This window comes from Phyllopteryx taeniolatus, chromosome 10 (genome assembly GCF_024500385.1).
Source record: "Phyllopteryx taeniolatus isolate TA_2022b chromosome 10, UOR_Ptae_1.2, whole genome shotgun sequence".
Taxonomy (NCBI): Eukaryota; Metazoa; Chordata; class Actinopteri; order Syngnathiformes; family Syngnathidae; genus Phyllopteryx; species Phyllopteryx taeniolatus.
The window spans coordinates 11,718,011-11,740,651 of record NC_084511.1 but is presented as its reverse complement, the minus strand read 5'-3'; the positions used below and the strand labels follow the sequence as shown (position 1 = coordinate 11,740,651).

Here is a 22,641-nt window from a genome sequence, read left to right as displayed (position 1 = left end):
GGGTCCTTCGCTCGTTTCCGGAAACGGAAATGCACACCAAAACAACAAGAAGAAGGAAACGGAAACGCAGACAGACTTTCGGTTGTTGACCAATCGTATAGTAGTGTAGCAGAGGACTCTGCTTGTTGAGTTCTGAGCTATTTTGAGTCCGTCTTTACGCTAAATATTTCTGAGAGCAATTCGCTTGGATCATGCCACAGTTCAGCCGTCCGGGCTCTCGGAGTCCCCGACACGTTCGAAACCGCTCTCGCTCCCGCAGCCGAGAGAGAAGCATATCGCCGGACAGCTTCGGGCCCAGACTCCCGAGGCCCCGCGACAGGGAGCGCGAGCGAGAAGAACGAGAGCACCGACTCCGGGAAGCGAGGACCATCAAGCGGTTCCGAGTCGGCAGCCCCCACCGCAGTCGGTCCCGATCCCGAGAAAGGTACGCCGGTAGTGGTCAAAGTCACAGCCGCTGGTCCGAGCAGAGGGACGCTCCGTGGAGGCACGGCGGCTCCAGAGATGATTTTTACCATGACCAGCAGAGAGACGATGCTCACAGACAGAGACAAGAAGAACTCATGGCAAGGTACACTTTGTTTCAATCCAATTCAACTCGTTTAGCACTTTCTATCTACACTACAGCACGACAGCCATACCAACGTCTACTTTGTATAATTCCAGCCTTCGGGTGGAGGTAATGAGTCAAGGGAATTGTTAGTCGTAAACAAACATCGAAGAAAACATAATGGAGGACTTCTTAAAAATATTTGTCTTGGTGTTAACTCCGTCATTTTGACACAAGGTCTCATTTCAAGATTCTTATCTCTTTCGAGTAATTTTAGTAGGATAGGACAATAAAATACAACTAGGACAGCTGTTTTATGTCATAATTAAGGGCTCGAAGTTTACTGATTCCTGATTGCCCGATTCATCTCGCAACTTTCTCTTGCATACACATCCCTACCTTTTCAGGGCTCGAGACTGCGGCCAAAATGGTCTTTGGGCCAAAATATGTGACCCTTTTTTCAGTGTGTGCGAGTACAAATTTCATCTGGTCGCACTTGCGCGAGTGCATGTTTTAAAGGTTCCATATTTAGGCCTCCAGAGAGTGACAGTCTAACATGGACTTTATAAAAGTGTCAATTTCATTTAAAAAAAAAAAAAACACCACGGTTTTGTGTGTCCAGAAAATGCCCCTCTGAAAGCTACTTCTGTTTGACCCAGTTTTGTCTCCACTTTGTCCATTTTTGGCGAAGACCGCTCCTCTGATTGGCTGCCTCCGTGTAGAAGACCCAACCCTCGCTACTTGTGAGAGCACACGTTTATTATGTTGACAGCGCTGGTTTGGGAGTGGAAACGATAGGCGGAGATCTTCGCTAGTGACGTCGATAACCTGGAGAAATTCGAATGACCGGATTTCAGGCATCTCGGCAGAAAAACATCTGGAATGCGTGTATGATTTTAATTCCTATTTCACATATTTACTGAGGCACCATAGACACAATATTACATCCCAAATACAAAAAAAAAAGTTGGTTTGGCAAAATACGGGCCCTTTAATCTTTTGATCATATACAAACAGTTAATCTGCTGGTCACTTTTAATGTTACAGTTTATTCACTGCATATTACATAGAGTACACCAACTCCTCCAAACTGTTCCCACAAAGTGTCCAAAATCTCTTGGTGTGCTGAAGCATTCAGAGTTCCTTTCACTTGAGCTCGGGGACTAATATTTTGGACATTTCCAACTTTTTAGAAATTAGGGTCACATTACATCAAATCGAAATATGGTTCATTCAAAATGATATGTTAATCTTCAATACTTGATTGGGAATCCCTTTGCTTTAATCATTGCCTCAATGTGCCGTGGCATTAAGGCAGTCAGCCTGTGGCATTACCTGGGAGTTATGGAAGCCGAGATTTTCGTGATGCTTGCTGTCAGTTCTTTGTTTTGAGGTCTGGTGCCCCTCATTTTCCTCTTGATAATACCGCATAGATTCTCCATGGGGTTTAGATCCGGTGAGTTGGCTGGCCAGTCAAGCACTGTGATGGCATGGGCATCAAACAGGGCGGTATGGGCAGGGGTCAGGTCCTCCTGGAAGATGACATCTGCATCTCCATACAGAGCCTCAGCAGACAGAATAATTAAGTCCTCTAAGTTCTGTTCTTCATCCGTCTTCCTCCAAACCCTTTGATCTTGATTTCCGAATGAAAGGCACACTTTACTTTCATCGGAAAAGAAGACCTTGGACCACTGGCCACAAGTCCGGTCCTTCTTCTCCTTGGCCCAGTTGAGACGGTTCCTACGTTGGCTAAGGCTCAGCAGCGGCTTGACCCGAGGAACCCGACAGTTGTAGTGCATCTCGCGGATCCGTCGGAATGTGGTGGTTTTTGAAGCTGTGATTCCCGTCTCATTCCACTCTTTCTGGATTTCTCCTAGATTCTTCAATCTTCTCTGTTTAATATTCCGCTGAAGCCCACAGTCATCTCTCTGTCAAGTCTTCAGTCTTCCCCATATTGAACCCAACTGAGACAATTGAACCCAACTGAAGCAATTTAATGACACCTGGGGAAACCTATGCAGGTGCTTTGAGTTTAGCAGATGATTAGTGTGTGACACACAGTTTAAAACATTTATGGCCTGCAAAATTTAGGCTGATTTCTTCACAGTATTCTATTTTTTTGAATTCCTGATTTTGTGGGTTTTATGAGCTGGAAGCCCACATTATCTAAAAATAATCAAATACTTGAAATTGTTTAAATTGTGGGCCCTGAATCTATAATCTATGAAAGTTTAACTTTTTGATTGGGATTATGGAAATAAATAAACTTTTCCGTGATATTCTAATTTTTGGGAAAGGGTCTATATGTCCAGACCATTCTAAACTGAGGACCCCCTCTAGATCGATGTAAGATGGCAAACACAAGCAACTGGAGTGTGACGTGTTTGTTTGTTGCAGGCGGCTGAAGGAGCGAGAGAGGATCGGCGAGCAAGGTTGTCCCGAAGTGTGGGGATATTCGCCGAGGGTGAAAGAAGAAGAGTAAGTCAAAGAAGTGTCGCCCTCTAACCGAAATGTTTTATTTTATTTGAATAGCTGCTGTAGTCAGTGACAGAAAGTTTAACTTGGGTTTTGTTTGTCTCCACTAGCTCTGATGAATTCACACCCGTCGAAGACAACGGGAAAAATGTCAGCTCGGCGTCAAACTCAGAAGGTAGATTTCACGCATGCACAAACCTTTATTTAAAGTAAAAAACTAAGAAATCGCATGTACATAAGTATTCACAGCCTTTGCCGTGAAGCTCACAATGGAACTTGGGTGTGTCTTATTTCCACTGATCATTCTGTTTCCACAGCTTAATTGGAGTCCACCTGTGGTAAATTCAGTTGATTGTACATGATTTGAAAAGGCACACACCTGTTTATACAAGGTGCCACAGATGACAGTGCACAAAATGAGGAGAAAGTGAAGCTCTGTGACTACTTTGCGCATGCTCTCTAAAGCTTCGGCTTGGGGATCAAGTGCTGGCACGGCAAGTGAATATCGATGCTTTTAGCGTCTACGGGGACTTGCCTGTGCTTCGCAATTCAGATTCAAGTAGCCACATCCTACATCTACCACTAGTTGTCATGGTAACGAAAGCTGTTCTCATGTTGGAACAACGTACAAGGTTGAGAATTGGCTCATATGCATTTTTCCAAGACAGGACCACCCCCTCAAAACAGGCGGATTTCAGAGAGGCTTGAAAAAGACCGTGTTGTAATTCTGGATCCTTGGGTTATTTTGGATGAAAACATATCACAGACTGAGACACTTAGTAACTTTTTTTTAATTGTGATAAAAATGCATGTCTCCAATAAACAATATTGCTTCCATGTGTTTTTAGATGAAAAGAGGAAGAAAAAGAAGAAGAAATCCAAGAAGAAAAAGCACAAGAAGCAGTCAGACAGCGGCCTGGAGTCAGATGGAGATGGTATGTGACGTTTAAATTCTTTATTTGACGTTTCTATTGCACATGTTTAACTCTTGTCACTTTTTTTTCCAGAGGATGGAGTAAAGAAGACAAAGAAAAAGAAGAGCAAGAAGTAAGTGTTATTGCGGCAGTTGTTTTCCTCCACAAAGGAAGACACTGAAACGCCACGTTTGCTCTCAGGTCCAAGAAGTCCAAGAAGAAGAAGGCGAGAAAGACCCGCAAGTCATCAAGCGACTCCAGCAGCGGTGAGTCTGAAGAAGAAGAGGAGGAGGTGGACGCTGGCGAGGTGATGTGGGTTGAAAAAGGCTCCGCCGAAGATAACCTGGTGGGACCCGAAGCACCACTCACGCTCCTGTCTCAGGACGAAAGACCTTTAGAGTAAGTTTGTCATTTGAAAAAAGGTCCATTCTAGTTACATTAGAAAAGGGAGGCTATCGTATAGTCTTCTGACATATTCAAGCTTTGTATTTTTTTGTCCTGCAGTTTTGGTCACGCTCTGCTACCAGGTGAAGGTGCTGCCATGGCGGAGTACGTTAAAGCCGGAAAACGTATTCCAAGGAGAGGAGAAATTGGCCTGACGAGCAATGAGATCGCTGACTTTGAGAAGTCAGGCTATGTGATGAGCGGCAGCAGGTACTTTGTCGTCTTCATAAGGCTTAACGTTCCTATTCGAAGCTGTACCCAAGCACTTTTACTGGCACGAGGAGCTCCTCTGATTGTACTCAATTGGTATGCATGTCGCCGTTGCAGACATCGTCGCATGGAGGCTGTGCGTCTGCGAAAGGAAAACCAGATCTACAGCGCGGACGAGAAGAGAGCGCTGGCCTCTTTCAATCAGGAGGAAAGACGGAAAAGGGAGAGCAAGATCCTGTCCAGCTTCAAAGAGATGGTCTACAGAAAGACCAAAGGGAAAGAGGACAAGCCATGACACAAACTGCTCCATTTTGAGGACGATGTTTGTAGGACATTGTGTAAATACCACCCTTTTTTGTAAGATAGATCAATTATTTGCTTTTGTTAACTGTTTTTCATGTTGCAAATCTGTCTTAGTAAAATGATTTATCCAACTACCAGTACTGAGATTTCCTTTTATATTTATTGTTCATCATCCTTGATGCAGCAGATAATTTTGTAGTTCGTCATAAGTTAGTCCTGTAGAGTAAAAATAAATGTCTTATAAATTTGACCCCACAGAGAAGTGTTGTTACAACCCTGACAAATGTGAATGATTAACAAAAACAATTGGCAATTATGTAAAATGAGGCTTCAAAATTGTGAAAAAGGAAGCTTTTGTATCTGCTCTCAAATGCTTTGAGCGTGTCCGCTGAATGTGCTAAACATGTGACCTGCTCAACAGTCTAATATCACTACTATGACCTGAAAAACTGATGCCACTTTGTCAAGCAACACTAGGCTTGTACATCCCTACATATTTCAGCCACCAGACCCAGAATCCAATTCTGAGCCAGAAAACACTGCCCTATATGAGAATCAACCTCGTTTCTCTTGTTCTGCAGCAAAACGGTAATTCTTTTCATGCCATTTAAATATTTGAACATGTATTAGTCTAGCATAACTGCAGCCACCATAATGTTAGTGACTTAAAAGCAGGCTATGCAGTGTTTTCTCCCGCCGCCTCGTGTGTCTGAACAAAGATAGGACCCCAACTCACTCAACAAAAAATTCATGATGTATTTTTTTGGAATATACAATCAATTAGAAATATAACAGAAGTGAGCAACTTAGCCGCCGACCTGGTAAGAACGGTGATGTCAACGTTTGTATGTACGTCGGTGCCGGTGGTTTTCCAAGCCCAACATGCAGCCGTCCGCATATAGCGTACTGGGCGTACACCACCGTTTTGTATGTTTATCCTTGATTTGAACTTGAGAGCTCTCAAATTTCTTTGTTGTCTGCTTTTTTTACAACTTCAAATTCAGCTTTAAAGGAGGGCTATCAATTAATGTAGCAAGTACATTTTGTCATGTATTTTTGTCAGTATAGTCAGATCAAATGAGCAGCCATGGCATGAAGAAACAAAACACTTGTCAAGTGTTGTTTCTTTATACTTCTTGCGTGGATCGGGACAGTGCACATTGATGAATATTGCTCATACATAAACATGCTGCATTATAGCAAAACTGCTAATATGCATCTGGAATCCATATGTAAATAGAGTAAATGTTTTGTGTGGTTTGCTGAATGTCATCATTGCTGAGCAACAACATATGCTCTAATGATTAGAAATTTTTTTATTTGTATGAACAATCATACAGCTATCTGAACATATCATTGTACCTGTGACAATGACTAATAAAGCTTCTATTCTTATTTAGAGGACTTCTTTCCATTTTCAGTACCATACCCTAAAAATATAATACGTATAAAATATTTCCTACTCCATTATTCACAGAAAAAAACCCTCATCTGGTTACTGTTTTGTGCTCAGCCCAAAGCTTTGTCGAGTATAAAAGTATTGCTTTGGCGCCATCTTGATACCAAGGACCTATTTTGAAGTGAGTTGAGGACCTTTCATTAGTCATGCTTTGCCACCATCTTGTGGCACCTATGGGCAAATATAAACCTTTGGGGTGGGTGTGTCAATTACTTGCAGAGTTTTGCTATGTATATAAAGAAATGTGGCTTTTTGTCACAGATCTAGATTTCTGTGTTTTGTTCTAAATATTTACCATGGCTCAAAAGACGAGAAGCACAGCATAATTCTACTACAGTGCTTAATACATACAAAACAGCTAAACCCGAAGAGTCTGAAACATTTTAATTGACAACACGGGCACAAATGAATGTCGAATAGAACTGTTTTTTAATGTACAACAAATAACTTCCTTCTTCGTCATCAGTGGATGTTCTCGAGTCCCTGTAGAAGGAAATAAACAATCATTGTTAAGCAGTGTTTAGCAATAAAGTTATGATGCGATTATAGTGAGTTTGTATCGGTTACTAGCTGTCAATAAACAAGGTTGTGCATGCGGCCGACAGACGTTCACCTTGGAGTCAAAGTAGCGTCCCGTTCCCGACACCCGCTTGTCTCTTTCCATCAGGTACCATTGCCAGGGAACCCTGGCGATTCTTTTTTCCTGGGTGGACGTGAAAATACCCACAGTAACAGTTTAGAACAACACATTTACACATTTCTTGTTACCACCGCAACATAAGGACGGAGCATCCTGCCCCCATCCACCACCACCTTACCTTTCCACCATTGGTGAATTTGTGGATCTGTGCGGTGGCAACGCCGGGAATGATCAGACACACCGCCATGATGCCAAGGCCGGGGAGAATTTCATACCACATGCTTGCAGCAAGCGGTCAACTGTCAGAAAAAAACAATGCTCTTGAATACCCACCCGTTTATTTTGCTAAGGAGGCTAACAAGATGGCGGGCCCACAGATATGTATTGGTAGATACTACACGCCCATTTTGATTTGAGCTACGTGCCTACTGTGACGCTAAGCTAGGGCGGTCGAAGTCGTCGGTGCATTCACTGTAGTGTACGCCAAGAAAACCGAAAGACCCACGATACCGATACATTGTGCTGCATACGATTGCGTAAAACGTCGTACAATTACGACAAGGGAACTGTGAGTCAATTTCACATGATAAGGTATATAAAATATGTTCTTTATGCCTTGAAAAATGTTTAGTTTTTGATAGCATACGCTTTGGCGTTGACAAAAAGTAATCCTCATGAAAATTGATTGAGGAACAAGCAAGTTACAACTTTATGTCAGTGTCCATGCATTGCCTATGGGAACGTCAACCTCCCCAACATAGTCACTACTTAGGCAAGTCAGTTAGCCGGGCTGCTGAATTCCGCTGGCGAATCTAGGCATTCATATCTATGGCGCTTTCCGGCTTCTCCGGAAGTTGAAACAACGGTCTACTTTGAACTATTAAAAAAACAAAAACAATACCTAGCCGAAATCTGCGGTAAAAAAATAAATAAATTAATGTATGACTTATAAAGAACATATTATAATTTTTTACATTATTAAAAGTAACTACAACTCACATCTAAGCGCTAAAAGATAACGACACAAGGCCTTTGAAATCTGAAGCTGTTATTCGGAATAAACTAAATGAGGCGTTAAACGCGTGCCTTGCCCACAGCGCCCCCGTTTGTGCATTTTCAGTACTGCGTCAGGACGGACGTTGAAAGTTCCGCATGCGTGCTTCGTTCCTACCCAATTCGGTTCCCACCCACTTCGACGGAGTTTTAAAAAAGTAAACACGTCCGTGGAATGACACATAATTGAAAAGCAGCTCTTTAAAAATATGAAGGAAGACAAGGAAAACACCCGACCCAGGGAGAGGAGGGTGGAAATAATGTGCGAGGATTCGGATAGGACGGAGAAGTCGAAGGAAAAGAAAGAGACCATGACAAAGGTAAAACTCTCGAGCTGCTAAGCTAGGCTGGGCTAATAGGTAGCCAACTCGAGGCGAAAGCCACCTTCAAAATAAAAGCTTCCCAATAATACGGACGTCAGTGCTCTTCGGTTAAGGAATGCAACCAGCAAAGTTAATTTGAATCTTGAGAGAGATTAAAAACTGTAGTTTATTTGATATCTTAGGGGAAAAAAATGGTAAATGGACTGCACTTATATAGCGCTTTATCTACATCATCACAGTGCCCAAAGCGCTTTACAAAGCCTCACATTCACAAACACATTCGTAAACCAACGGGCGACTGCTGCCATGGAAGGCGCTGCCAGGCCCACTGGGAGCAAATTTGGGTTCAGTGACTTGCCCAAGGACACTTCGACATGCAGACAGTCGTAGCAGGGATTCGAACCTGTTCTACCTGCTGAGCCAAAGCCACCCCAACATAATCCCGTTGGTATCGCAAGACAAGTCCAGATCTGTGTGACAGACCACCAAGGACTGGAGAATTTAACAAACCCCTCTTGTTTTACAGTGTGAGGAGTGAAATGCGGTGCTTGATGGTATATACAATTTCCACTGAGAGTCAGAATTTATAAAACTCACGACACTTAAGGCCAGTCTTGTGTGCTCCCAGCGATCCCAGCCTTACAAACGTACAACAAAACATGTAACTGTACAGTTTTACGTGAGAAGCAGATATCATGAGTTTCATGTCGGGCTTGTAAGATTGGTCTGCCTTGCCGAGTGAGACATCTGGCTTTAGGAAGAAGGGCTGATTAAAAAGTGGAGGGGATGGATAGATGTCATTATAAATCTGAGTGGGTACCAGTGCAATCTGCGCCCTTGTCAGCTGCGCCTCCTCACCCGACGTTGGAAGGGACCGACTTTCTCTTTCCCTACATCAAAAGACATGCGATAAGGCTAAAAATAAACTAGCTTTTGGATTGAAATATGCAGTGCACGCGGCGACAGCGATCAATGACATCATTGATCGGATCGGAGAATTATGAAAGCCGATCAGCCAATCAGCATAAAATGTTAAATATCGGCCGCTACCCATCAGCCCAATAAAATCGGTGTAAAGTCTAGTATATATGCATATTTATGGATGGGGGGGGGGCTGTGGTAGGTAGGTAGGTAGGTAGGTAGGTAGAGCGGGTCGTCCAGTGACCGAAGGGTCATAGGTTCGAATCCCAGCAACGACTGTCCGCATGTCGAAGTGTCCTTGGGCAATACACTGAACCCAGTTTGCTCCCTGTGGGCCTGGCAGTGCCTTGCATGGCAGCAGCTGCTCATTGGTGTATGAATGTGTGTGTGAGTGGGTGAAGGTGAGGCGTTGTTAAGCGCTTTGGGCACTGTGATGGTGTAGATAAAGCACTGCTATAAGTGCTGTCCATTTACCACGTGGTTATTAAAATAACATTGTAAGTTGCCACCCTATTTGTTCCCTTTTCTGTGTACTAATGGAGGAATAACACTCCAATTGTAGATTGTGATCAGAAGGCTGCCACCAAGTCTTACTAAGGAGGAGCTGGAGGAGCAACTGCAGCCTCTTCCCGAAGTGGACTACCTCGAGTTCTTCTCCAATGACACAAGGTGAGCTTGCGACATCATAAAAAATATTGACTTTTGAATTGTTTGTATACAAATAGCTGGGTCTCTGAGTGCTTGCCCTTCTATCAAATGTGACAAATTAAACTTCCAACTATCTATAAGTAAATCTTTTTTGTGCTGCGTATTTCCAAACGTGTCTTTGAGCGAGAATAATTTACATAACATCGCTGGCGGTCACACAACAATTTTATATGCCTATGACTTGAAATACAAGTGACTCATTCATCTTTGACCCATTTTTATACAGTGCAATATTTTAGAGTGCTATTTTTCTTATTAAAAAACAAATTACATACTCATTTTAGGCGGCACGGTGGCCGACTGGTTAGAGCGTCAGCCTCACAGTTCTGAGGACCCGGGTTCAATCCCCGGCCCCGCCTGTGTGGAGTTTGCATGTTCTCCCCGTGCCTGCGTGGGTTTTCTCCGGGCACTCCGGTTTCCTCCCACATCCCAAAAACATGCATTAATTGGAGACTCTAAATTGCCCGTAGGCATGACTGTGAGCACGAATGGTTGTTTGTTTCTGTGCCCTGCGATTGGCTGGCAACCAGTTCAGGGTGTACCCCGCCTCCTGCCCGATGACAGCTGGGATAGGCTCCAGCACGCCCGCGACCCTAGTGAGGAGAAGCGGCTCAGAAAATGGATGGATGGATACTCATTTTAACTTTTTTTTTTTTTTTTTTTAAACCTCATCTAAAAATGACCTACTTTTATGTTCTGGGTACTTGCATTTTTCCTCCCACTCTGGGCTAGCAATTGGCGCTAGCATTGCCGCAACCCGTGAGCTCCATCCCTGGTCGTCATGGTACAAAGCCATACTCAGCATTTCCTCTGCAGTGGGGGTAGGGTGGCAGGATAAAAGAGTCTCATTTGCAAGCGTCAAAACAAGATGATTTCATTTTGTCTCCAAAAAGAGAAAGTGTACTGTAATATTTTATCCTTGGGGTATTTTGGCAAAATGGAAACTGGGAACTCTTTTAAACTGTGGGAAAAAAAAGCATAATATGTCTCCTTTAATTACTTCTCTCAGCCTGTATCCTCACCTCTTTGCGAGGGCCTACATCAACTTCAAGAACCAAGAGGATATTGTCCTGTTCAGGGATCGCTTCGACGGCTATGTGTTCATTGACAACAGAGGTAATAAATATATCCTGATATTTACAATTAAAGAGAACGTCCACTCAATGGTTTTGTTGTATACGTTTGTTTCCAAAAGGACAGGAGTACCCTGCCATTGTGGAGTTTGCACCTTTTCAAAAGACATCCAAGAAAAGAAGCAAGAAAAAGGATACCAAGTGTGGGACCATTAGTGACGGTGTGTTTTTTTTTGATGAAATGGCTTCTATTTCTTACATTATACACTTTCATTGATCCCCTTTTACACTCTATGAATGTTTATTACATGTAACATTCCTTAACACACAGAACTAAAAAATGACATCTTTTCAGCAAACAGTGCTATATTTTGGGGATCTAAACTAAAATATTTGATGGCCATCCTCTGGTTCTTTAACACTCATGTTAAATATCTTTGGTACACCAAAAACATCAATTTTCAAAAGGCTACCACTTATCCTATTCAGGGTCATGGAGAGCTGGAGTCTATCCCAGCAGACTTTGGGCGAAAGGCACACTACACCATGGACTGGTCGGCAGTCAGCTGCAGGGCACATACAGACAAAGAACCATCCACCCTCACAATCACACCATCACAGAGTAGGAACTGAACCCATGATGCTTACATCAAAGTCAGGCGACTGTACCAATGCACCATCAGTGACACACCAAAAACATTTGTGGGTCATTGTGACTCGCCGCATGTTTAGTCATCCCATCCATTTTCTATACTGCTTATTCTCACTAGGGTCGCAGGAATGCTGGAGCCTATCCCAGCTGACTCTAGTCGATAGGCGGGGTACACCCTGAACTGGTTGCCAGCCAATCGAAGGGCACATATAAACAAACAACCATTCACAGTCACCACACCTACAGGCAATTTAGAGTCTTCAGTCAACCTAATATGCATGTTTTCGGGATGTGGGAAGAAACCGGCGTACCCGGAGAAAACCCACGCAGGCACAGGGAGAACATGCAAACTCCACACAGGTGAGGCCGGATTTGAACATGGGTCCTCAGAACTGTGAGGCAGTGCTAACTAGTCGTCCACCCTTACGACTGTTTAGTCATCTCCCGCCTCAAAAGAAAGAAAATAACATTCTATTCTTAACGTTTTACAATATTATGTATTGTTTATGTGTACATGTGTTTCTAGATCCTGATTACAAGAAGTTTTTGGAGTATTACACTGGAGACAATGAGAAGTTGACATCCACACCTGAGACTCTGCTGGAAGAGATTGAAGCCAGGTCGAAGGAGCTAGTAGGTAAGTAAATGTTAAAGTAAGGCTGGGCGATTAATTGATTTTATTGATTAATTTTAGTTATTTATCAGGATGATATTTTTGCTGACGTGCACTGGTTCCACTAACATCATCGCTGTAAACAGAGGAGCTAGTTTACAAAAGCAGAGTCAGTGTTGCCAAGTTGGAGCTTTTTTGCTATCTTTAGTGACTTTTTTGATCACTCTAGTGACTACTAGGGGTGGGCAATATATATCGCCTTCGAAATAATCGTGAACGTTGCTTTAACAATGTGCAATTTTACATTATCGAGTATTCATACTGTCTCGATAAGAAAACAGCTGAACGGGTGCCTGGATGGCATAGGAGGAAGAGAGATAGTAGGAAGCGCATGAAAGTCCTCATTCGCCAAATGAGCAGACATGATTCAGTAATGTGACTCAGTGGCAAGCAAAACAAATGAAAGTTACGTATGTAACTAAGGTTCTTTGAAAATCCAGAATGACCGCCGGAAGGTGGTGCTGAAAGCACTGAATATTCCCTTTGCACACATGCAGTTCGAGTATGCATACCAAAAAAGTCACGTGATGTGACTGTGGCCATAGAGTGACACTGGCACAGGCACGAAGGGCTGACCGACAGTGCGTGCAGCTCACCGACATGTTTTGCTGAGGCAATGACGAGCAGGAACGCAGCCGTGCAAAACACCCACTACATCTCTGCACCTGCCAGGGGCTCAAAGGGAGGCTAGCGCAGGCCTTCCAGCACCAAATGTAGGTCCCATGCTGGGGCTTGCGGAGACCTCGCAGCGTGAGGCCTCAGAGCCCCTTTGAGAAAAGACGACACCTGGCCGTGACTCCCCACTGTGCTACTGTCTACCCCAGCAGGTCGGGCCGAAATCACAGCCACATACACATTTAGAGTAGACCGAGACCGACCCTTGTCCAGGAGGGACTGCAGGAACTCCAGAACCAAGGTAACTGAGCAAAGGACCGGGTCCACCCTGCGATTCCCACACCACCCCGCAAAGAGTCTCCACCAATTGCCGTACAGTAGCTGAGTGGATGGAGCCCTGGCGTTTAAAATGGTCCGCCGGAGAGGCGCCGCACAGCAGCGAGTTGGGCCTTTTAGCGGCCAAACCCACAAGCGGAGGCAGCGAGGATCGTGATGCCAAAGGTGACCCTCTTGTTGAGACAACGGTTCGCTCCTGACGGGGAGACATCAAGGCTCGCCGAAGCAGAGTCTGCGCAACTGGGGGAACCATGTCTGTGCCGCCCAAAGGGGGCCACCAGCAACAGCGTGTGACGCTCCTGAAGAACCATCTGAAGTGTCAGCCAAACCAGAGGCAGCGGAGGAAAGGCATAAAGCAGGCAGCTCGGCCGAGGTTGGGCCAGCAGATCCTGGCCTAGAGGGCTGCTGGCTTCCTTCAGGGAAAACCAGAGGGTCATCGACTCTGAGGCAAAGAGGTCAACCCCTGCCCTGCCGAAAAGGCCCCAAATCCTTTTGAATAACATCTACAAAGAAAACTGTGCACTGTCAAAGTCATCACTACTGCTAGTGAGGCTAATGGAGGAGCTAGCTAGCACAGCCCGACAGCCGCACTGTAAATAAATATTTCACTAACCCGTCATCAATCACTCACTGCTGTACTTATTTAAAGACTATCACCAATACCAGCTGCTAAACCTGTCACTGGGAATAAAAACAACTTCAGCGGTCATGACGTCACATCGTCATCGTCATAGGTAACTAGTAACTGAATCGGAATACATTTCTAAAGTAACCCTTCCAACCCTGAGTATGAGGAATGCGTAAAACTTTGATTCCACGAGCATGACTACTGCTAAAGAAAAGATAAATCTGCACAACACACTCAGAAAACCCTTGCTGAGTCATTTAGCAAACACATCATATGACAAAGCAAATATTCATTGGCAAAACATAAAGGATGCCATCAACTACATTTCTTTCTGCTGTGTTCAAGCTAAATTTGTATGCCATTTTGTGCTGTAGTGACAAACAAAAATCTATTTTGTTTAAAATATTTGGTTAGGTTTACATTTTGATGTCATTGTTTTTGTTTTGTTTTGTTACAAAAGTTTATCTAAAATACTAATGCACAAATCTGACTTGGCATATTTTTTACAGCTTGGACATAACTTGAAGTTATTCATTGTTAAATATTGCCGATATTGCACAATATTCTTGTGCAATGTTTTGCAGTAGATGTATGAAGCACTTTACAAAATAAACGAGCTGTTCTGAAACGCTGTGTCTCTCGATAAATGTCCTGGGAAGTAAGTAGCTTCACACAGATTTTTATTTATTTTATTTTTTTTATGGCGTCAAATTACCGTTATCGTAAAATAAAAAAAAGTTGTTTTTTTTGCCTATATTGCCCGCCCCAAGTGACTACTTTTCAAAAAAAGCAATTCATGGTAGACATCCTTTTGACATTTTTCCTTATGACAAGAAAGGAGCCCAATGGAGGGTCATCACAGTCAATCACGCTTAACATTGACAAATACATGTTGCCCATTTTTATGTTGAAAAAGCAGTGATTTATTTTTTTATGTTTCCAAGAGAAGGCACTTGTTTTCACATTATCTGTACATTAAAAAAAAAAAACATCTCTATTATTTCTGTAGAAGTTGATGCAAGTTAATGCTGGGGGGGGGGGGGCACTGTTTCAAAGCTTGTTTGGTATCACGACTATGAGGAATGAAGGAAATCCCACAAGGGGGAAAATTTAAAACTAAAACTTGCTTTGAAACTTTTTATTGTTTTCTATAAGCAAAGGGGAAAGAAATCGATTAACATTTTTGTGACAAAGTAAATATGTTTAGGCCATATCACCCAACCTTACATTAAAGCAGTTGATACTCTTTGTTTCTTATTTCTACTAAATCCAACCTTTACTTTTCTTAAAGCTAAAAAAACAACTCCTCTGCTGGATTTTCTGAAGAATAAACAGGTAAGTCAGGCACACTAGTGAGCTGAATTGAATGACATGAGATAGACTCATGTTCTCTCCTTAGAGAATCAGGGAGGAGAAGAAAGAGGAGAGAAGGCGGCGGGAGCTGGAACGAAAGCGCCTTCGTGACGAGGAACGCCGCAAGTGGCGCGAGGAGGAGCGACGTAAGCGCAAAGGAGCTGAGAAGATGAGGAAACTGGACAAAATGCCAGAGAATGAGAAGGACCAAATCAAAGATGAGCCAAAAATAAAAGTAAATAGCGGATGTGGCAAAAGTATTCACTCTCTATACTTAAGTAGAAGTACAAATACTGGTGTAAAGAAGAAAGTAGAAGTACTGATTCAATTCCTGTACTTTAACTAAAAGTGAAAAAGTACAGATGCAGAAATGTACTTAAGTACAAAAGTAAACATTTATGCACTTTAAATTATAATACCGGTTTTGATAACTTGGCACAATGGGGAAAAAAATAATTCTCTGCCCAGAAAATAGTTTTCCTATTTTTAACTTGCATATTGCTCGTACTGAGAAGAAGAAAAATGCGTTGCATTGTCGCATGTTGTTCAAGAGCTAGCTTGTGTTCACTCAACTTTTATGCTATCAGAATAATGTGTTCCAATAGCTTTGTTAACTTTGTCAAAAAAAGTAACACAAAATGCTAAATTAGATCATGATAACAACTGAAAAAATACACATTACTTGTACAGTACGTGTTTTTTTTTTTTTTTTTTTTTAGAATGGATTGGTCTGAGGACCGGGGTTCAATCCCCGGCCCCGCCTGTGTAGAGTTTGCATGTTCTCCCCGTGCCTGCGTGGGTTTTCTCCGGCCACTCCGGTTTCCTCCCACATCCCAATAACGTGCATGGTAGGTTAATTGAAGTCTCTAAATTGCCCCTAGGTGTGAATGTGAGTGTGAATGGTTCTTTGTTTATGTGTGCCCTGCGATTAGCTGGCAACCAGTTCAGGGTGTACCCCGCCTCCTGCCCGAAGATAGCTGGGATAGGCTCCAGCACTCCCGCGACCCTTGTGAGGATAAGGGGCTCAGAAAATGTATAGATGGATGGGTGCATTTTAATTGTTAGAAGCTTGTGGTTTTGAACCTGGCACAACATGCAACACGTTTGACACAAATCATTCTTGTAGCCAACAGTTGCGCTTCTTCCTTGAAAATCGCACCATGTCGTTGTCTGGTTTGACTTAAAAAATAATAGTCGATTTTATGAGAATAACAGCGGGGTTTGCCGTTATTCAGTTGCAGTGAGTTGATAATGTCAATCACCTGATGTGCAGGTGTGAGTCACCGACTGTAATTTGGTCGGAATTTTAGTTCAGTAGCTTTCGGGTGTGTCGCTCGGTGTGCAGCGGGCCTAACTGACTCCAGATCTTGACATCAGCCACTAAGAATAAAAAATAAATATAGTGCAATATAGACATAAAGTGAAAACACAATTATAAACATAATGCAGGAAAATTCAGATTCAGGTGTTTTTTTCTTTTCTCTTCCTTTTCTAATTAAGTGGTTGATTTTGGCACAGCAAACCGACTCAGAAAAAAAAATAAAAATCTCAGGAAGTGGGACATCACATTGTCATTTAAAAGATTAATTGCTCTGTTGGCCAATTTGCTGCACATTTCTTAAGATAATTTTGATAATTTTTTGATTGATATTTTTCCTATGTTCTTTATTGATGGCATACGCTTTGGCGTTGACAAAAGAGTAACCCTCATGAAAATCGGTTGAGAAATGAGCAAGGTACAGCTTAATTTCAATGTTAATGCATTGCCTTCCATGGGAACGTCGCCCCTGCCAATATGGCTGCTATGTATGCATGTCGATTAGCCGGGCTGCTACAGTGCGGTGGTGTGTCTTGTGTTCATATCTGTCTATGTGGACAGCTATTTTGATGTTATTACACCAACAGTCACCGTTTGTTGCCTTAATTAAAGAGACGCCACAATTCAATAAATAACATGCATACTGTAAATAATAATTTTGATGAAAATAGTCATTTCTGGACTTTTTTTTTAACCACATCGATCACAAACACTATTAGGAGACAACTAGTTTTCCTCTGGCAGCAGCGACTGGTTAGAGCGTCTGCCTCACATTTCTGAGGACCAGGGTTCAATCCCCGGCCCCGCCTGTGTGGAGTTTGCATGTTCTCCCCGCGCATGCGTGGATTTTCTCCAGGCTCTCCAGTTTCCTCCCACATCCCAAAAACATGCATGGTAGGTTAATTGAAGACTCTAACTTGCCCGTAGGTGTGAATGTGAGTGCGAATGGTTGTTTGTTTATGTGTGCCCTGTGATTGGCTGGCAACCAGTTCCAGTGTACCCCGCCTCCTGCTGATAGGTTCCAGCACTCCTGCGACCCTTGTGAGGATAAGCGGCTCAGAAAATGGATGGTTAGATAGTTTTCATCTTACAGTAGTGTGTTATCATCACGTAGCACGAATAGAAGCACAACTTGGGTCCTTGCGTACGTCCATACAAAGCGCATTTGCAAACTGAAAATAATATGTAACTAGAGGTAAATCTTCTACAGAGTTTTGGATGTCATCCGAATTGTTCGTAAACCGGGTTGTTCGTAACCTGAGGTTCCACTGTATGTGTAAGTTGAGATACATCCGAACAAATTAAACTTGTAACTCTGTTTAAAATCCCTTCACACACGTTGCAAAATGACATCATATTTATTTGTCCTTCATGTAGCTGCTGAAGAAGCCAGACAGAGGAGAAGATCCTGACTCTGACAAAATTAAGGAGAAGTTAAAAAAAACTGAGAGGCCTGGCAAAGAGGAAACCAGAATCTCTGAGCACAAGAGACGACAAAACAATGACAACAAGGAGGAGCGTGCAAAGAAGTACGTCATAATTGACTCACGTTATTTTATATCAATAATTTATTTTATACACCAACACATTTTATTATACCTACACCTTGTTTTGGGTCAAATTTTTTCATTTGATTTTTTTGTGTGTGGTTGCATGTTTTATGTACAGTGGACCCCCGCATACTTGGGACCTGCGGATTCACCTATTCGCAGATTTTGTTTCTAATTACAGGGGGGAGGGCTGTTTATTTCTTCTTTTTTTTAGAGGGGCGGGGTAATTTGTTTTCTATTCTTTAAATTAATTTTTTCTTTTTTGGGTAGTAACCCATCCCAAAAACGCTTATTGGCGGTTTATTCTTGCTTCGTCAAGAATATTTGGGGTTTTAGCAATTATAATGGGAAAAAATTCACTATTCACCGTTCACCCAGATGGTCCCGATCTTCCGCAAATAGCGGGTGTCACTGTATACACTCATCATATTTTACTTCATCTACACCATGTTATTCTCATGAATTAAATTTTTTTAAATTAAATTTAAGTATATACACTGCAACATTTTACCTTGTTTTGTCAATTTTATCTTTAATTTAATGTAATTTATTTTGTGCACACTAAAACATTTTACCTAGTTTTGTGTCAAATTTTTCATTGAATTGCATTTACTCTAATTCTACACACCCAACATAATTTTACTTTACCTTCACATTGTTTTATTTTATTTCATACACTCCAACTTAACCCTTGTTTTAGTGAATTAAATTGTTTTTTAATTTACTCCTACAGAGCGGACGAGGAAGGCTGCAAGGAGTTCAGGGAGCATGACGCCAAGCGCGAGCTGGAGAAGGAGCATCAGCAGAGAGAGAGAGAGCGCATGAGGCGGCAGGAACGACGCAGGAGGAGGGAGAGGCACGACGGCGAGAACGTCGGTAGGAAGTGGGCGGAGGAGGAGGGGCCGGCGAAGAAGGAGAGGGAGCGGCCACCGGACAAGAAACGGGCTGACAACGCGTCAGAATCTGACAAGATGGAGAAGACGCCCAAAGACAACAAGAAGGACGACAGTGCCAAACGAGAACGGCTACGGAATAAAGTAATCCATCACTATCTAGTTGGCTATCTATTTACCATCTATACAGCTTTACCTCCATACATATTACAGATACATTTATCCATCCATCCATTTTCTGAGCCGCTTCTCATCACTAGGGTCACTCCACCCTGAACTGGTTGCCAGCCAATCGCAGGGCACATACAAAGAAACAACCATTCGCACTCACACTCACACCTACGGGCAATTTAGAGTTGTCAATTAACCTACCACGCATGTTTTTGGGATGTGGGAGGAAACCGGAGTGCCCGGACAAAACACACGCAGGCACGGGGAGAACATGCAAACTCCACACAGGCGGGGCCGGGGATTCAACCCCAGTCCTCAGAACGGTGAGGTTGACGCTCTAACCAGTCATCCACCGTGCCGCCACAGATACATTTATTAATTATTAAATTCAATCACATATATTGTTATTTAATAATATTTTATTTAGAGCCACCTTTCTGGGCACTAAAATCCAAACTTTCCTCCATTTTATATATTAGTTTAGGAGATGTGCTAACCAGTCGTCAATTGCCGGTAGGTGTGAATTTGAGTGTGAATGGTTGTTTGTTTATATGTGCCCTACAATTGGCTGGCGACCGGTTCGGAGTGTACCCCGCTTTCCGCCCGAAGATAGCTGGGATAGGTTCCAGCAGCCTGCGACCCTAGTGAGGATAAGCGGAAAATAAAATGGATGGATGGATGAAATTTTTAATTATTTTTTTTTTTTACAAATTATACAATTTCAAAAATTATGAATCTTGAATTACTATTAGTAACAATCTACGCATTGATGATGCAATCAAGGGGTAAAGTAGGAATATCTATCAATCTGTATTTTATTTTTTTTAAACTTTCACACAATATATATGATTCTTTTTTGGTATTAGGATCGTCCTGCTATCCAGCTGTACCAGCCTGGAGCAAGAAGCCGCAATCGCCCAGCAGGAGGAGGAGGTGACGATACCAGCTCGATGGACAGGAAGCCAGAAACCGAAACAAAGAAAAATGGCTGACAAGGGTGATGATTGAGCAGATTTCTGCTGAGGGCTTCTTTTTAGTTTGGTGGAGGAGAATGCAGCCAGCCAAACTTGGAGTAGCTTGTCGCCTCAAGGCCTGCTCTCCCATGTTTTAGGCCCACTTGTGTTTCACGGTTGAGCCTGGCAGTGGCTCAAAGTAACCGTCTTTATTTTCACTCCTCAGGAAAGGTAAGAGTTTGGCTATAAGGCACAGAAAAACCCAAAGTGACCTTACTTTTTGTCACTATTGGTGCAAACATTAAATTTTTACTTTTACTCACACAAATCTTCCATCTAAACAGCATTGACAAGCTTATAAATGACATTCATGGATGTGGAATAAACACAGCTCTTGTTACAATTTGTAGCAGTCTAAATGTATATGCATTTGTCTCAACCACACGGTGTGCACTTGAATCACCTTTGTGAATATAGTGCATGACGTTTTTCACATATTGTGTTACAACCTTATTCCAAAGTGGATTGCAGTTAACCTCTGTGCATTCGCAATTCTGCATTTGCAAATTCGCCCATTCAGAATTTTTTTTGTTTGTGAACCTACAGTGCCATGAAAAAGTATTGGCCCCTCCTCAAATTCTTATATTTTTGCATACAGTAGTTTCCCCACTTTAATGTTTCGGATCATCAAACAAATGTAAATATCAGACAACTATAACCCAAGTAAACTTAAAACGCTGTTTTAAAAGGGAGATTTAAATTATTACTCTTATTAAAAAGAGTAATGCCCCCCTAAACATAACTGATTGGGCCATCCTCAGCAGCAACAACTGAAATCAAGCGTTTTATATAACTGCCAATGAGTCTTTCACATCTCTGTGGAGATAATTTGTCCCACTCTTCCTTGCAGAATTGTTTGACTTCAGCAAAAATGGAGGGTTTTTGAGCATGAATGTCCTCTTTAAGGTCATGCCACTGCATTTTCAATCGGATTCAAGACTAGGTCACTCCAATTGAAAGTAAAAAATAAGAAACTGAGATAGTGTTTCCACCAGTGCACACACCCTCTTATAGATGTGTTCTGAACTAAGCAATCGCATTCACACTAAATGTGGGTTAAATTGGGGTCAGCACATACCTGCCCCCATTCAAAGTGCCTATGATTAACCCTAAATAAATTAAGGACTTAAATAAATGCAGCTCAAATATCAAAATACTTCTGGTGGAATTTTTAAATATTGATGATGGAAGAAAAATGGGCTGCAGCAAAAGGGCATGTGCTCGAGGGCCACTTGGGGTCTATGTGTGTGCGTTCCTGGGTGGGAGCATTATTTAGTCAGGGCATAACTTTGTCTAAAATAAAAAAAGGTGCTTTGTCGCGATCTTGTGGCATCTATAGGCAATTACAAATCTTTTAGTGGGGACGGCAAACACTCAACACAGATTTTCGGTATTCCTGGCTGAGCTCGGTCCCTGCGACTAGTGGGGGAACAATGTACACCCTCCACTATTTGCCTGTAAATGTCACAAGATGCCGGCAAATCACTATCCCAGCTGACTTTGGGAGAGAGGCGGGGTACACCCTGAACTGGTGGCCAGCCAATCGAAGGGCACATAAACAAACAACCATTCACAATCACATTCACACCTACAGACAAGTTAGTCTTCAATTAACCTACCATTTTGGAATGTGGAAGGAAACCCACACAGGCACAGGGAGAACATGTAAACTCCACAGGCCGGAGTCTGGATTTTAACCCACGACCATAGAACTGTGAGGCGTATGGCAAATTACTACTACTGTCTAAATGAGACTCCTCAACTCACTTCAACATACTAGTTCCGTGCCAATGAGATGGCAACAGAGTAATACTTTTATCGCTTTGGGTTAATGTTACGGGTAGCACAAAAACAGTGGATAGATGAGTTTATTAACGAATAACCGCTGCATCACAGATTTTTTTGTGTGGAACGTATCTACTTCCACAAAAATCTGTAATGCCTTCGCATGTGGAAAAGGAGAGCCACAGTCGCAGATGGACTTTTCAGTCATTGATTGAAACAGTAAAACACAAAGACAGCGAGCACTCATGCAGGAGCTGCTGTCAGCCACAGCTCACGGCCACACAAGAATTGTCCAGGAGCCAAGGATCACCTGTGGCGAGCTTCAAAAAGATCTGGAATCAGCAGGTACTGTTGTCACAAGGAAAACAGTGAGTAATGCATTCCGCCGCCATGGCCTGTATGCACGCTCAACACGCAAGACCCCATTGCTGGGAGAGAAATAAAAGCATGTCAAAGCTTGTTTAAAGTTTCCTAAACATTTGGACAAGCCAGTTAAATACTGGGAGAATATAGTCTGGTCTGCTGAGAGCAAAATTGAACTCTTTGGATGCCATAATGCACATCACGTTTGGAGGAGAAATGGC

The 22,641-nt window shown here is 42.6% G+C and overlaps 3 protein-coding genes across 3 annotated transcripts; 2 read left to right on the top strand and 1 right to left on the bottom strand.

Moving 5' to 3' along the window:
- The first annotated feature begins 41 nt into the window (after nucleotides 1-41).
- On the top strand, nucleotides 42-5,030 carry nkap (NFKB activating protein). The gene is made up of 8 exons (XM_061787633.1): nucleotides 42-568; nucleotides 2,945-3,025; nucleotides 3,133-3,197; nucleotides 3,871-3,957; nucleotides 4,030-4,069; nucleotides 4,138-4,335; nucleotides 4,441-4,590; nucleotides 4,708-5,030. The coding sequence occupies exons 1-8, from the start codon at nucleotides 192-194 to the stop codon at nucleotides 4,883-4,885; spliced, it is 1,176 nt and encodes a 391-aa protein (XP_061643617.1). The 5' UTR covers nucleotides 42-191; the 3' UTR covers nucleotides 4,886-5,030.
- A 1,734-nt stretch (nucleotides 5,031-6,764) lies between these two features.
- ndufa1 (NADH:ubiquinone oxidoreductase subunit A1) lies at nucleotides 6,765-7,744 on the bottom strand. The gene is made up of 3 exons (XM_061787634.1): nucleotides 7,171-7,744; nucleotides 6,966-7,055; nucleotides 6,765-6,835 (listed from the first exon to the last, which is right to left on the bottom strand). The coding sequence occupies exons 1-3, from the start codon at nucleotides 7,270-7,272 to the stop codon at nucleotides 6,815-6,817; spliced, it is 213 nt and encodes a 70-aa protein (XP_061643618.1). The 5' UTR covers nucleotides 7,273-7,744; the 3' UTR covers nucleotides 6,765-6,814.
- Nucleotides 7,745-8,146: 402 nt separating this feature from the next.
- On the top strand, nucleotides 8,147-20,615 carry upf3b (UPF3B regulator of nonsense mediated mRNA decay). The gene is made up of 10 exons (XM_061787632.1): nucleotides 8,147-8,365; nucleotides 9,852-9,958; nucleotides 11,007-11,113; nucleotides 11,193-11,291; nucleotides 12,249-12,359; nucleotides 15,266-15,309; nucleotides 15,374-15,562; nucleotides 18,023-18,174; nucleotides 18,929-19,232; nucleotides 20,126-20,615. Exons 1-10 carry the CDS (start codon nucleotides 8,255-8,257, stop codon nucleotides 20,249-20,251), a joined length of 1,350 nt encoding a protein of 449 aa, XP_061643616.1. The 5' UTR covers nucleotides 8,147-8,254; the 3' UTR covers nucleotides 20,252-20,615.
- The last annotated feature ends 2,026 nt before the right edge of the window (nucleotides 20,616-22,641 follow it).

Excerpts from the sequence above, each read along its gene's own strand:
- ndufa1 (XM_061787634.1), bottom strand. The coding sequence starts at position 7,272 with ATGTGGTATGAAATTCTCCCCGGCCTTGGCATCATGGCGGTGTGTCTG. Across the intron at positions 7,056-7,170 it reads AATTCACCAATGGTGGAAAG|GAAAAAAGAATCGCCAGGGT; the intron begins GTAAGGTGGTGG and ends ACGTCCACCCAG. Across the intron at positions 6,836-6,965 it reads GACGCTACTTTGACTCCAAG|GGACTCGAGAACATCCACTG; the intron begins GTGAACGTCTGT and ends TTCCTTCTACAG.
- upf3b (XM_061787632.1), top strand. The coding sequence starts at position 8,255 with ATGAAGGAAGACAAGGAAAACACCCGACCCAGGGAGAGGAGGGTGGAA. Across the intron at positions 9,959-11,006 it reads TTCTTCTCCAATGACACAAG|CCTGTATCCTCACCTCTTTG; the intron begins GTGAGCTTGCGA and ends TACTTCTCTCAG. Across the intron at positions 15,563-18,022 it reads AAGATGAGCCAAAAATAAAA|CTGCTGAAGAAGCCAGACAG; the intron begins GTAAATAGCGGA and ends TCCTTCATGTAG.
- nkap (XM_061787633.1), top strand. The coding sequence starts at position 192 with ATGCCACAGTTCAGCCGTCCGGGCTCTCGGAGTCCCCGACACGTTCGA. Across the intron at positions 3,026-3,132 it reads CCGAGGGTGAAAGAAGAAGA|CTCTGATGAATTCACACCCG; the intron begins GTAAGTCAAAGA and ends TGTCTCCACTAG. Across the intron at positions 3,198-3,870 it reads CTCGGCGTCAAACTCAGAAG|ATGAAAAGAGGAAGAAAAAG; the intron begins GTAGATTTCACG and ends ATGTGTTTTTAG.